Source organism: Prionailurus viverrinus, chromosome B4 (assembly GCF_022837055.1).
Source record: "Prionailurus viverrinus isolate Anna chromosome B4, UM_Priviv_1.0, whole genome shotgun sequence".
NCBI classification, from domain to species: domain Eukaryota; kingdom Metazoa; phylum Chordata; class Mammalia; order Carnivora; family Felidae; genus Prionailurus; species Prionailurus viverrinus.
The window spans coordinates 40,754,879-40,769,520 of NC_062567.1; the positions used below are offsets into that span (position 1 = coordinate 40,754,879).

Here is a 14,642-nt window from a genome sequence, read left to right on the forward strand (position 1 = left end):
GCCTGGGTGGCTCAGTTGGTTGAGCGTCTGACTTTAGCTCAGGTCATGATCTCGTGGTTCATGAATTCGAGCCCCACAGCTCAGAAGTTGGAGCCTGCTTCAGATTCTGTGTCTCCCTCTCTGTCTGCCCCTCCCCCGCTCACATTCTGTCTGTCTCTCTCAAAAAATAAATAAAAATTAAAAAAAAATTTTAAAGAATAAATAGATACTGTGGTATCCAAAATGGGGTTCTTCAATAGAAAAGGTAGTAAGTAAAAAGGAAGTAGAGACTTTAATTAGTAATAATGCAACAATATTGATTCATTAATTTTGACAAATGTCCCATACTAATGTAACATGGTAATAATAGAGAAATTTGGGTGCTATGTATATGGGGACTTTGTACTAATTTCACCATTTTTCTGCCTACCTAAAATGATCCTGAAAGGAATAGTTTATTCAAAAAAAAAAAAAATGAAGGTCACCTCACTCTTAAATCATATCCTTTGTGGTTTTACAGCTGTTGGGTTTATTTCAATGCCACAGTTCTGAGAAACCGACTCTGCTTTGATCAGGTAATGCCTCTCTTTCCATCTCATTCAAATATGGATTATTCTATTTATAGGATGTTTGGACAGATGCAAAACGCAGAGGGATCAATGATGCAGAAGACAAGAAAGCATCCCTATCATTGTCAACACAAGTGGACATGCAAAGGTAGGAATCCATAACCTCCCATTAGACCACAGGTTATAATATAGCTAGAATTTTCTGTGGGTCTTTTAATCCTAGACTTTTAATGAGAAATTTTAAGAACTTGAACTAGAATCTGTTGTTCAGAAACGTTTTTATCTTATTTTTAACTAACATGTTTACATAGATACCTCTTCACTAGACTGTACCCTTTTCTATATCTGTAGACTCACACCCATTTCAGCCTCTGGTATGTAGTTATATACTTATAAATATTGTTAACTTGAATGTAATCGATCAGGTGTGATTTGACCTGGGTTGAAGATTGTGGAAGTGTTATAATGCTGCTGTATTAGGCAAAGTGCATAATTATAAAAGTTAGCATCTGAGTTTGGTTTCATTAATTGATATAAATATAAGAGTTCTATTTCAAACAACATTCGAGGAGGCGGCTACACTACTCAATCTTACGTTTCTTTTTTGGATGCTCATTTTTATTATTAGTCAGTTATTTTGGTATTACTTATATTTTGCCTTCCCGGACTTCAAACCCACTAAATATTACCTGTGTGATGGAGAAAAGATGTAAATGAAGGTAGATGACAAATTTTAGTGGAAATGTTTTAACTAACCGGTTGATCAGCTAATACCCCACCCATTTGATTGTTTGTGGATTGGAGTTTTCTCCTAGAAGTGTTACATAAAAGGGATAGTTAATAAATAGTAAACAAAAGATATTGACCTCTTAGAATCAGTAAATCCAATTCTTTCAAGATAATTATGTATGTGATCATATCAATGTAATTTAAACAGAGACTGTATATTTCTTTCCCCCCTCCTTAAGACATAGGGTACCCTCAGAATTTTACATTTCTACGACACATTTTCAAGTTCCTTTTTAACGCCTATATGATTCAGAAAGAAAAATTATTTATTACAGATTACCCTAAATGTCCCAAGTGGCATCAGACTGCTCTGAGATTGTCCGGCATTGCACTGGTTATTCTCATTGCCATAGTGATAGGACTAACCATTTTGGGTAAGTAAATTGAAAGCTGTCTGTTCAACTAGAGAAGTTAATACGTTTTCCTTGGCGTTTACCTTCATTTCTCTAACTTTCCCAGAATCATTTTGCACATTTACCTGTTACTTCAATTGCATCGATATTAAAGGACACAGTTGATACTTTCATTAATCCAAGTATTTTTTTTCTTATACAGAGGAAACAACAAACTTGTTAATTTGTAAAGTCTATTCTGCTTATAATTGTATTTATTTAATTTTTTTTAATTTTAAAAAAATTTTGAGAGAGAGAGAGTGTGTGGGGGAGAGGCAGAGAGAGGGGGGCAGAGGAGGATCCGAAGCGCCCTCTGTGCTGACAGCAGAGAGCCCCATGCGGGGCTTGAACTCGTGAACCATGAGATCATGACTTGAGCCAAAGTCAGATGCTTAACTGACTGAGCCACTTAGGCACCCCATAGTTATTTTTTTTAATTTTATATATTTATTTTCAGACAGAGAGGGAGAGAGAGAGAGAGAGAGAGAGAGAGAGAGAGAATGAGTGGGGGAGGGGCAGAGGGAGAGGGACAGAGGGAATCTTAGGCAGACTCCTTGCCCAGAGTGGAGCCAGACATGGGGTTCAAACCCACAAACTGTGAGATCATGAGGTGAGCTGAAATCAAGAGTTTGATGTTTAACCAACCGAGCTGCCCAAGGCGTCCCCGCTTATAATCAATTGGTAAATAGTGTGGATATGGTTGTCACAATTCTGTGAATTGAAGTTTTGTATTTTGGTAAAAGCACTTCGTTTTGTGGAAGTTGAGTTGGCACTTTACATAAAACTTTTGGACGTTAGAGGTCACTTGATTTTTTGACGTTTTGAGAAAATTTATGAGCTGCTTGAAAATTTAAGGCCCAGTTAAAGTTAAGATCTAGTCCTAAAATGAGCTCTGCTTCAAGAAGAGCTATGGCTAATTATATCTGTTATTGTTTCTATTTGTTGTGACCCTCTATGTGTTAGGAATTGTGTTAAGCATTTTACATGCATTATTTTTTAGCCTCAAAATACTCTAGGTTTGTTCAACATTTTCCCCTTTTATATATGAGGGAACTGAGAAACAGAAAAGGCTAGTAATCTGTTCAAGATCACACAGCAGTCTAACCTGTCATACCTAACAGATACAAATTTCAATATAGTTTCATTTTATTTAGATAATTTGTTATTGTTTGTTTCTACTTACTTGTTCTCAAGTGGAAATCTCCAGAGTCTCTAAGTTTATTCATTTTGTCACATTATAATATTGAAATGCTATAGACAGATTTCTCAACCAGCAGTGTGAGCATTCACTTGTAGTTCTGCTTTAGTGATAATTAAAAGGCACAAGGTCGTACTTGTAGAAATCTAACTGGTGTTACTACTTTATTTGCTAGTATGTCGCCTAAGTAGTGAGAAAGGAACCAAAGATTGTGATGGCATGAATATTTCTCCCAGGAAACAACAGGACAATACAAACTTCACAAGTAAGTGGTTATATTTCGTTGTATTGTAGGGGAGGAAAAACTTTTCCTCCACCCTTTTAAGTTACTACCGGGGGGGGGCGTGTGAATTAACTGTCAGAAGACCGATGAACAAGAAGAAAAGTTTTATTTGCACTCATAGGAGAGGTAACAAAAGAAGTAGCTGCCTTTGCCTGGTTACAGTTAAAGGTTTCCATACCTAGCTTAATAGGAGAAAGGAAGGGGGAAGACTTTCTTTGGGAAAAACAAGTACATTTCCACAGGAAAGACGAGCAAGTAGGTGTTTCAGGAGACCGAACTGGAGAAAATGAAGTTAGTAATGATGTCTGCATATACAGGTGGTGAGTAGTCTTTCCCTCTTCATCGTCATAAATTCGTCCAGGAAGGGGATTCATGGTAGAGTTCTTAGTCCTTTTTTTCCCCCTGGGAGTAAACCACTCCAAAGAGGAATTTATGGCAGCCTCATATCTCAGAAGCTTCTATTTTTGGTCAGATAAGGGATGCTCCGAAGAGGCTTCTCTCTGCACCTGTTGATTGCATTAGGCATATACAAAATAATTTGTTTATTGACAAGATAGCAAAGAATTTAAGCAAAAGTCCCTGCCCTTACCCACCTCATGATTAATGCGTGAGATCATAAAGTCAAATGGCACTGCCATATGCAATTTAAACTGATAAAACTTTCCCGGGACATTATACCAGGATTATGTACCTTTTTTTACCCATGTGGATGTCACTTCTCTACTATAGCGGTTGCCGTTTTTGTAATTATTATTTGTTATACTATGTGATTAAGGTGTTAGGTCACTCTTTAAAAATCAGAGTGGAAAGATCAAATTGTAAGGCATTTGGAGATCAGTATGGCTCATGAAGAAGGGGATTACTAATTACCAATTTACTCTCATCTAGATTTCTATTCGTTTCCATACTGCAGCCAGTAGGATCTTTCTAAAATGCAAACCAGTGGCCAGGGCACGGTAGGCAAGGAAAGATAATTTCCCCTCTATCTTGATAGGTTTTCGACTCAGACCCCCCTATGCAATAAATGACAGATTAATAGGAGAAATACGGAAGTTTTATAACACTTATATATCTGGGAGACATGAAAGATACCCAGGAAAACTGGGTGACCCCCCCCAAAATAGCCCAGGCCACCACCTTACGTACCATCTCCAGATAAGACAAAAGAAAACGGGGGCAGAGGAGGCCGGGTAGGGGCCAAGGGCAGGCTGCCCATAAGTACCACAATAGCATATTAATTATTTTAAATTGGAGCTACTTGGGACATATCTGTCCCCCTGAAAGCGGGAAATAAATCTCCTGTATCAAAGGTACCCTCCTTAAAAAAAAATTAATGTTTATTTATTTTCGAGACACACACACACACACACACACACACACACACACACACACAGAGTGCGAGCGGGGGAGGGTCAGAGAGAGAAGGAGACACAGAATCCAAAGCAGGCTCCCAGGCTCTGAGCTGTCAGCACAGAGCCCGACGGAGGGGGGCTCAAAGCCATGAACGGTGAGATGAGACCTGAGCCCAAGTCAGAGGCTGAACCCACTGAGCCACCTAGGAGCCCCCAAAGGTACCCCTTTTACTAAGAAGTGGAAAGACATCCTTATCACCAGAGATAGACACTTTAATGCCAAAAAATCTAAAACAAACCTCGTTCCTTTTTTTCTAATCCACTACCTTAGCCCCACTTCTTAGAATTCCTTGCTAATTAAGGCTCCCAAACCCGTTTGCCTTATCCTGTCAATGCTTCACACATTTATTGTCTCTTAGTCTAAAATGTATAAAAACTGCCTGACTCGGTCATTTGTTTGGGTCTCAAGTTCATTATTGGGCCTCCGTGCACGCGCAGACTTTGGTGTTTGCTTGTGTTAAGCTGTTTCATGTAAATTTCTTTTTTTTTTTTAAGTTTATTTATTTATTTTTGAGAGAGAGAGAGAGAGGGAGAGAGATGCGTGAACAAGGGAGGGGCAGAGAGAGGGAGAGAGAGAGTCTCAAGCAGGGATTCCCTACTCGGGGCTCCATTCCACCCCCAGTGAGATCATGACCTGAGCCAAAGCCAAGAATAGGATGTTCAATTGACTGGGCTACCCAGGTGCCCCAAGGGAGTTCATTGCTTAAAAGTGGGGCAAAATCATGGGGCGCCTGGGTGGCGCAGTTGGTTAAGCGTCCGACTTCAGCCAGGTCACGATCTCGCGGTCCGTGGGTTCGAGCCCCGCGTCGGGCTCTGGGCTGATGGCTCAGAGCCTGGAGCCTGTTTCCGATTCTGTGTCTCCCTCTCTCTCTGCCCCTCCCCTGTTCATGCTCTGTCTCTCTCTGTCCCAAAAATAAATAAACATTGAAAAAAATATTTATAAAAAAGTGGGGCAAAATCTTTACTTTTAAGGGAAAAGTTTAGAAATTAGTGCATTTTTTTGATATTCAAACCTTACTCTTCTGTTTCTTCCATTTTTTCCATTTCAGCAAAGTCCACGCTAAGCTTATGCCCTAATAACTGGCTGCAGAAAAAAGGGAAATGCTATAATTTCTTAAAAACCTTTAAATCATGGACCGATAGCCAAAAATCCTGCTTAGTAATGAAATCACATCTCTTGATGATCCAAGACATGGCTGAACTGGTAAGAGCTAATTTGCCAGGGAAATTAGCGCTTCTAAAACCGAGAGAAACAAGTAAATTAAAACAAAAAAATAATGTTTGTTTATTTTTGAAGGAGAGAGAGACAGTATGAGCAGGGGAGGGGCAGAGAGAGAGGGAGACACAGAATCCAAAACGGGCTCCAGGCTCTGAGCTGTCAGCACAAAGCCCATCGCGGGGCTCTAACTCACGAGCTGTGAGATCATGACCTGAGCTGAAGTCGGATGCTTAACTGACTGAGCCACCCAGGCGCCCCCAAAGTACATTTTATGATAAAGGAATTATACTGCTGATAATTACAGCCATTTGTTGAATTCCTAGCATATACCAGGCACTGTGGTAGGCATGCCACAAATTATATAAAACTTAGTGCTCACAATAACTTTACGAAATAGGCAGTATTTTCCATTTTCATAAGAAGAATCCGGCTGAACTTGACAGGTTGTGTAACAATGCTATTTCACATGTCAGTGGCAAAGCTGGGATATCGATGCTGTCTTTCCACATCACTTCTTGGGGAGAAAGATATAAGCTCTTTGAGCATTATCAGTATCTGGCAAAACTTTCTCAAGTCTGGGCGAAGATCAGAAGAGGCTATTTTACTGCATTTAACTCCGTTACCTCTGGGTTCTCTTTCACAGAATTTCATACAGAGTAGTATACCGGATGGAATTTACTTTTGGATGGGTCTGAACATCACGCACCCACAAAAGGCATGGACCTGGCTGGACGGCACCCCATTAAATCTACAGTTGTGAGTATTTGGCATTGGAGTCTCTCACCAGCCAACCCGTGCTGGGGGATGCCCGCCTGAAACTCCAGATGGTCAAAATGGTTCCCAGAGATCGAAGACTTTGATTTGTTAATGTGTGAGTGATTAAGCCATTTACCTTACAGAAAGGAGGCTAATTTATTTGCTTATTCGGGTTCTCTTTTAGTTTATCCATGACGCTAGAGATGTAAATGGAAAATTGTAGTTAACCTGAAATTCTGTAAAATTTCATTTCTTTTGAAGTGTTTCTTAAAAGTTTACAAAACAACCCTTATTTTAACTTACAGGAAGATTTCAATTAGTGGGAATATTTCAAATATTAAGGAATATGTTATGTGTAATACAACAAATAGCCATTTGACTTGTTTTTAATACTGTCACCCTAATCAACAATATGTGTAGTTACTTTCTGCTCCCGTTCCATTCATTCTGCTTAATTCATCCTACTCATTCATTTTTGTTTAAACTCCATGGGTAGAGAGTGCTAAAATCTTTGGGGGGCTAGGCACTAACTAATCCCCAGAACACAGGCAGAAGCTCCTGGGGGTCCAGGGTAAAACTTGCTACTTTCAGCATCAAGGTTTTGGGGATCATCAAAAGTTAATTTTACTTCTTGAAAATTTGGAGTTTTGTTGTGTCATCTCAAAGAGATGTGAAGGAGTTTAGGGAGAATATAGATGGTCTGGAGTGATAAAGCAGGCCCACTGGACTGGCTGAGGGGCAGTAAAAAAAAAAATGCTCTGAAACAGAAAGTCACCCTACAAATGAATATGCTTACCCAAAGACTATTTATAATATTTCTTTTAAAACTTGCATTCTATACCCACCCATAGCCTACTCTCTGTACATCACGCTAAAATAATTTTAAAACTTGATCTTTATCGCTAATAGAAATCTATCATCATGTTTTTAAAGCGATGCTCCATCAACCCACTTGCAAACTGGCTTAGAATTATCTGTTTTTTTTTTTTAATTGAGGGGTTTTGTCTGCTTTTTTATTTTAATTTTTTTAATTTTTAAAAAATGTTTATTTATTTTTGAAGGAGACAGAGACAGAGCATGAGCAGGGGAGGGTCAGAGAGAGAAAGAGACACAGAATCTGAAGCAGGCTCCAGGCTCAGAGCTGTCAGCACAAAGCCCGACGCGGGGCTTGAACTCACGAACTGTGAGGTCAGGACCTGAGCTGAAGTCGGAAGCTTAACTGACCAAAGATGCCCCTTTGTCTGACTTTTCAGATGCCTTATGGCTTATTTGTCTAAGACGAGAAACGTTGGCTTAAATATCATGGAAAAAAAGAATTTAGGGGAATTTTCCTTCTTTTGTATAAAGGGTAAAAGGATTTGGGTATGCCCATATATACACAAATGAGCAGAAATTCTCTTGCTGAGGTGTCTGTGTGAGTTTAAAACATTTAAAAATGGGAGGTCTTCTTCCTGGTTGCTCACCCCAACACTCACTCCTTCCCCCATTCTGTCTGGGGTTACATTTAACATGTAAAGTATAGAGGTACCAGAGTATTCCTCTTTCTTAGGATCTTCTGTAGAAGCCAGATTGCTTATTATAGGCAAACAGTGAAGGAAGATTTTTGAAAGATGTGATACTTGGGATTTGGGTCTGGAAAGTGAAAAAGGTAACACTTCAGCTTTCCTCAGAAAGTCAGTTTAGTACTTTTTGAAGAACACGCATGTTTTGCATGTTTTTAGATGTGCTGACATTTCTAAATCTCAGAATGATAAATATGAGATTGTCCGTCCTAAAGGGGGTATCATTCCATTGTTGCACATACTCAGAAAGTTGAATCTGGAATCTTTTGAGTGATAAAATGAATTTTTCTCCTAAAAGGCCAGGATCGTCCTCTGTCTTAGTCCACTTGGGCTACTATTGACAAAACACCACAGACTGAGTAGCTCATAAGCAACAGAAATTTATTTCTCACTGTTCTGGAAAATGGGATTCCAAGATCAAAATATCAGCGTGGTCATGTCTGGGTTAGGGCCCTCTTCCTGGTTGGTAGCCACATTCCATCCACCATGACCTCACATGGTGGAAGGAAGTCAGGATCTCTCTGGAGTCTCTTGTATAAGGAACTAATGAGAGTTCCACCTCATGACTTAAGCACCTCCCGAAGGTTCCACTTCCTAATATATCACTTTTATGGGTTAGGATTTTAACATATGAATTTGGGGGGGGGAACACAAACATTCAGACCACAACAAGTAACAGCCCTCTAAGATCTTTATGTTTTTGTATGATGGCATGACATTGGGAAAACCAGTGTTTCTTATTCACATTTTTATTTTTATTTTAATTCCATGCAGCATTTCCATTTACCAATGGCCATTTTTGGTTAAGAAACTATTTGGAACAGCTACCTTCATTAAAGATGTCATTTTTTAACGGGTGCTCCTTGTCTGAAAATTTAGAGTCTTACTTAGATCTCCAGCTTGGAGAGCACATGCCTCCCAAGGCGGGAGATAAACACACAAAATTTCACGGTTGTGTTTTTAGCAGAATGAGAACAGAACATTGTCTTTTCATCTACAGATTTCAAGTCATGGGCCAAGTTGAAGATAACGCCTGTGCTGTAATAACAAAGAAGGGTGTGTTTTCCGAAAAGTGTTGTAATGAGAGTTACTGGATTTGTCAACATGTGATTTCTTCAGACAATGACTTCTAAACTGATTGCAGTCTATCCTTCCTATCAAAAAAAAAAAAATTCGGAAGTCTTTTTTTATTTATGTATTTTTGTAGATGTACATCATTTTTACAACAAATATTATGGTGATGATGATGATAATGGTGTAGATTTGTGTCACTATAACTCTGGGCAATCAGGCTTAACTCATTCCTTGTGGCCTTGTCACTCTTGTCACTGGTGCTATAATTCAGCAGTCATCCCCCATTCATCATAGTGGCTCTTTTAGACAGAAGTTGGCCTTTCATCTCTTCAACAGTTCTCTCCCAACAGCCCCCATTCACCATTAGCAGGGGAGCTTTTTTTTTGAAGAGAAGCCGTCAGATGATACATTCATGAATTTTCCACCACTGAGTCTATACAATTGTCTGCATCTTACTTATTTCTTTTCCTTCTCCTCCTATTTCCAAAGAAGGGGTCTTCCTCTGTCTGGCTAAATCAAATCTCAGAGTCTACAGCCGGGATCACATCTCTTTTCATTTTTTCAAAGAGATTCCTTCCTTCATCACCTCCACTTCTAACCTCTCTCTTCTTACGCCTCCTTTTCTTTCGGCAATGAAAATGCAAGAACACAAGAAAATTTTCCCTGAACCACTTGTGGCTTCCAGTTTCTATCCAGTGTCTCCCACCTGTTTTAAGTCAAACTTCCGAGAAATTGTTTATACTTGCTTTTTCCTCTTTTCACCTCCCACTCCAGGTTCTTCTGCAATCTGGTTTCTGCTTTTCCCACTATTTCACTAAAGTGTTCTCATCACGTCAAGGATGCCTTTCTTCTGCCTAAACACCATGACAGCTTTTTAGCTTTCCTCTTAACTCTCAGCAGTGTTGTTCATTTGTGGCCCATCCTTTCTTCTAGAAATAGTCTCTGACCTTGGCATCTATGACACAATGCTCTCTTGAACTCGTATCTCCCTTCCTTGCCATTGCTCTTCAGTTTTTTGTTTGTTTGTTTGTTTGTTTGTTTGAAGCATTGCTTCTCTCTTCTGATCTCTTAAATACTGACATTCCTTGGAGTTTTGCATGAATTCTCTCATACACAATTCTTGGCTAAACTCATCCACTCTGTAGGTACAGTTACCATCAATTTATTGATAACTCCCAAGCCCATATTTCTAACCCAGACCTTATTACAGCAGATTGCCCACTGGACATCTCTGGTTGGACATCTCAAAGCCCCTCAATCTTCCCGTGTTAAAAATTAAACTCATTAGCTTAGTGAATGGCAGCAATGTGCCCATTAGCCTAAGCCAGAGTGCTTGGAATCAACCATGACTTTTTTTTTTTTTCTTTCTACCCTCGATAGTCACTCATTTAAATCCTGTCAATGTGACTACATAATTATTTTTGAATCCATCTATATCCTCATAGCCACCCTATTGTCCTCGATTCCTGCAACAGTCTTTTTGTCTGCTTTTAGTTTTGTCTGCCAAAGTCCATTCTCTATCTTGTGATCATAGCAATTGTCTAAACCTCCTATCAGGCCACATTACTCACTACTTGATTTCCTGCAGGGACTTTTCATTGCTTTGCCTTGTTTTTCATTGATCATCTCTTACCAGAACCTGGCTGTCTTCGCCCGTGTTCATTTCTTTCCCACTGTCATGCTTATAATGATGCAAACACACTAAATTTTGTTCAGTTTCCCAAATGGGTCACGCTCTCTCTTGCCTCTAATCTACTCATGTCTGCCTCAGCTTAACATTCTTCCCTTTTGTACTCCCCTGTTGAACTCCTGCTTATTGTTCAGACGGCCAGTTAGACGCCATTTAGTGGAAAATATTTCCTTAACCATTCTCCGCTCCAGACTACATTACATGCATTTGTGAATATGTTCATAGTTTCCTGTACTTATCGAATCCTAATATTTGATACTGGATTTTTGACCACTGTTTATTTATCTGTATTGTGAGCTCTGGGAGGACAATGATCCCCATTATTGTACGGGAGGGACAAGATGCCTACGGCGTGATGGATGAAGAGTAAGCTCTTGTTATGTTGTTGAGTATTCTTTGTAACATGTCTTAATGTTTCCCCAGAACAACTTTTCCTAGTTGTGGAGAGCTTCCCTTGATCTACATAATCACAATCTGCATGTAGACAAATAAACCACTCTGTTTTATTTTGTTTTGTTTTTTTCAGGAAAGGTCAGTGTTAGGTTTACATGGGTTAATAGATGATATTTTCCAGGTTTATTGTCTGTTTGTTTCTGTTTCTAACCTAGAGCCTATATGGAGATTATTACATTAATGTTTGTTAATTAGATATAAATTCATCAGTGGGAAACCTGCTTTAAGGTCTTAGATCCACTAGGAGTAAAACTGAAAGGTCATACATGAATTTCTAAAAGAAAAATGATTCCAAATTGATATGTGTGAACAGAAGTAATTATAGTTTACAGGGAATGAAATATAAAAACTTCAGCTCATTTTAAAAATTAAACACAGGGGCGCCTGGGTGGCGCAGTTGGTTAAGCGTCCGACTTCAGCCAGGTCACGATCTCGCGGTCCGTGAGTTCGAGCCCCGCGTCAGGCTCTGGGCTGATGGCTCAGAGCCTGGAGCCTGTTTCCGATTCTGCGTTTCCCTCTCTCTCTGCCCCTCCCCCGTTCATGCTCTGTCTCTCTCTGTCCCAAAAATAAATAAACGTTGAAAAAAAAAAAAAAAAAATTAAACACAGAGAGCACAAATCCGTGTTTGTTTAGTATAATGAATGCAAATATACATATTATTTTATTAATGTGAACATTTGAGAAATGTGGGAAAAAATGACAGGAGAGAAGTTACACTTAAGAGGAAGGGAGAAAAAAAATGCTGAAAGATCGAGTCTGTAGATCTTTTTATTTTTTATTATTATTTTTTTTTCTTGTTAGGATTGTTTTATTTTTATTTCAATATATGAAGTTTAGGGGCGCCTGGGTGGCGCAGTCGGTTAAGCGTCCGACTTCAGCCAGGTCACGATCTCGCAGTCCGTGAGTTCGAGCCCCGCGTCGGGCTCTGGGCTGATGGCTCAGAGCCCGGAGCCTGTTTCCGATTCTGTGTCTCCCTCTCTCTCTGCCTCTCGCCCGTTCATGTTCTGTCTCTCTCTGTCCCAAAAATAAATAAACGTTGAAAAAAAAATTTAAAAAAATATATATATATGAAGTTTATTGTCAAATTGGTTTCCATACAACACCCAGTGCTCATCCCAAAAGGTGCCCTCCTCAATACCCATCACCCACCCTCCCCTCCCTCCCACCCCCCATCAACCCTCAGTTTGTTCTCAGTTTTTAACAGTCTCTTATGCTTTGGCTCTCTCCCACTCTAACCTCCTTTTTTTTTTCCCTTCCCCTCCCCCATGGGTTTCTGTTAAGTTTCTCAGGATCCACGTAAGAGTGAACACATATGGTATCTGTCTTTCTCTGTATGGCTTATTTCACTTAGCATCACACTCTCCAGTTCCATCCACGTTGCTACAAAGGGCCATATTTCATTCTTTCTCATTGCCACGTAGTACTCCATTGTGTATATAAACCACAATTTCTTTATCCATTCATCAGTTGATGGACATTTAGGCTCTTTCCACAATTTGGCTATTGTTGAGAGTGCTGTATAAACATTGGGGTACAAGTGCCCCTAGGCACCAGTACTCCTGTATCCGTTGGGTAAATTCCTAGCAGTGCTATTGCTGGGTCATAGGGTAGTCTAGTTTTAATTTTTTGAGGAACCTCCACTCTGTGGATCTTTTTAAAATTCAAAGTCAAGGGACGCCTGTGTGGCTGAGGCGGTTAAGTGTCTGACTTTGACTCAAGTCATGATCTCACAACTCGTGAGTTCCAGCCCCGCGTTGGGCTCTGCACTGACAGCTCGGAGCCTGGAACCTGCTTCGGATTCTGTGTCTCCCCCTCTCTTTGTCCCTCCCCTGTTTGCATTCTGTCTTCCTCTCTCCCCAAAATAAATTAAAAGTAAAAAATAAATAAAATTCAAAGCCAAGTTATCAATGCTCCTTGAAACTCAGATTTTGGTTTAAACATTCAAGCATTGAAATAATTAAATATTAAAACATACAACAATTAGTCTACCTGGATGTTTAAAAAATTCCTATCCAAGGGGTATTCTCAAAATAATATATCTGATTAAGTTGTAAAATGTGTGTTTGCACATAAGGAAATATTAAACTGGTGAAATTTTGATATGAGAATTCTAAAACTACTGTGAATTTAATTAGCCATGTCTAAAAATCCTAATAGAAAGCAAAGCTTGTCTTATTATTTCCATTATATGTCTACATATGTGTATATTTTAAGGGATTAGATCGCCTGAATCACAACTAAAGATATTTTTAGATTACCCAGTTCTCCAATTCAATATTTTTAATTATATAGTGATTCTAATTGTTGCGAAGGGAGTATATTAAATAACGTAAATTAGAAGATTCTCAGTGAGGGGAGCCTGGGTGGCTCAGTCGGTTAAGTGTCTGACTTTGGCTCAGGTCATGATCTCATGGTCCGGGAGTTGGAGCCCCACGTCAGGCTCTGTGCTGACAGCTCAGAGCCTGGAACCTACTTCAGATTCTGTGTCTTTCTCTCTCTCTGCCCCTCCCCTGCTCACACTTTGTTTTTCTCTCAAAAATAAATAAACATTAAAACTTCTTTTTTTTTTTTAAGAAGATTCTGAGTGAAAAATCCTTTAGGAATAAATTCATAATTTATGACACCTTAGAAGTTGTTATCCTTAAGCTTCAGACTTCTTTTGGAATTCATGTATGTTTCTGTGTATGTATGCGGCTTGGGGAAAATTATTGCTTCAGTAGGTAAAGGCTTTGATGAGACCACCTTCAACTTCCCACTTATTTTCCTATTATAGTCAAGTGCTAAATCTGCCTCCCTTTCCCCAGAAAGGAAGAAGGGCTGAGATTCCTTTGCTCCTGAAATTTTACTATGTCATTTCCTGCTCCCGTTGTTCCCTGGCCCTTTCTTCCCTTCTTTGACAAACTTTATATTATATGACAATTTTTCAACTCATCTGGTATGTTACCTCTAATAACAGAAAAAGACCCAACATTAGGGTGGTTAGAAGTGTGAAAAAGAGAAAACCAGTTGTACTGCACCCCGGCCCCTCTCAGCACGCTTCTCTCTAACACTGTGTTCACACAGTAAGGTGCACCTCAGTGCATGGCCCCCTTCGCGTTGATTTGCTGGGTAGCCAGGTCACCAAGGTGAACCTGTTGGAATAGCCTTGGCTAAGGAACTCTCCATACCACTTTTCTTCTTTACTCTTGAGGGTTCCCTTTATGCCATTATTATTTTCCCACTGAACTTTTTTTTAATTCCCAGAAACCAGTTTGATTATCCTCCCC

At 39.5% G+C, this 14,642-nt stretch overlaps 1 protein-coding gene across 2 annotated transcripts; it reads left to right on the top strand.

Moving 5' to 3' along the window:
- The first annotated feature begins 559 nt into the window (after positions 1 to 559).
- Positions 560 to 11,808, top strand: LOC125171204 (killer cell lectin-like receptor subfamily F member 1). Of its 2 annotated transcripts, none has more exons than XR_007154220.1 (6): positions 560 to 696; positions 1,613 to 1,711; positions 3,103 to 3,192; positions 5,672 to 5,826; positions 6,485 to 6,712; positions 9,160 to 9,190. XR_007154220.1 is itself a non-coding variant. In XM_047868412.1 (6 exons), exons 1-6 carry the CDS (start codon positions 585 to 587, stop codon positions 9,290 to 9,292), a joined length of 702 nt encoding a protein of 233 aa, XP_047724368.1. In that variant the 5' UTR covers positions 560 to 584; the 3' UTR covers positions 9,293 to 11,808. The 2 variants fall into 2 exon arrangements, 1 of the variants encoding a protein (XP_047724368.1); XM_047868412.1 differs by having other exon boundaries at positions 6,485 to 6,597; positions 9,160 to 11,808.
- Positions 11,809 to 14,642: the final 2,834 nt, after the last annotated feature.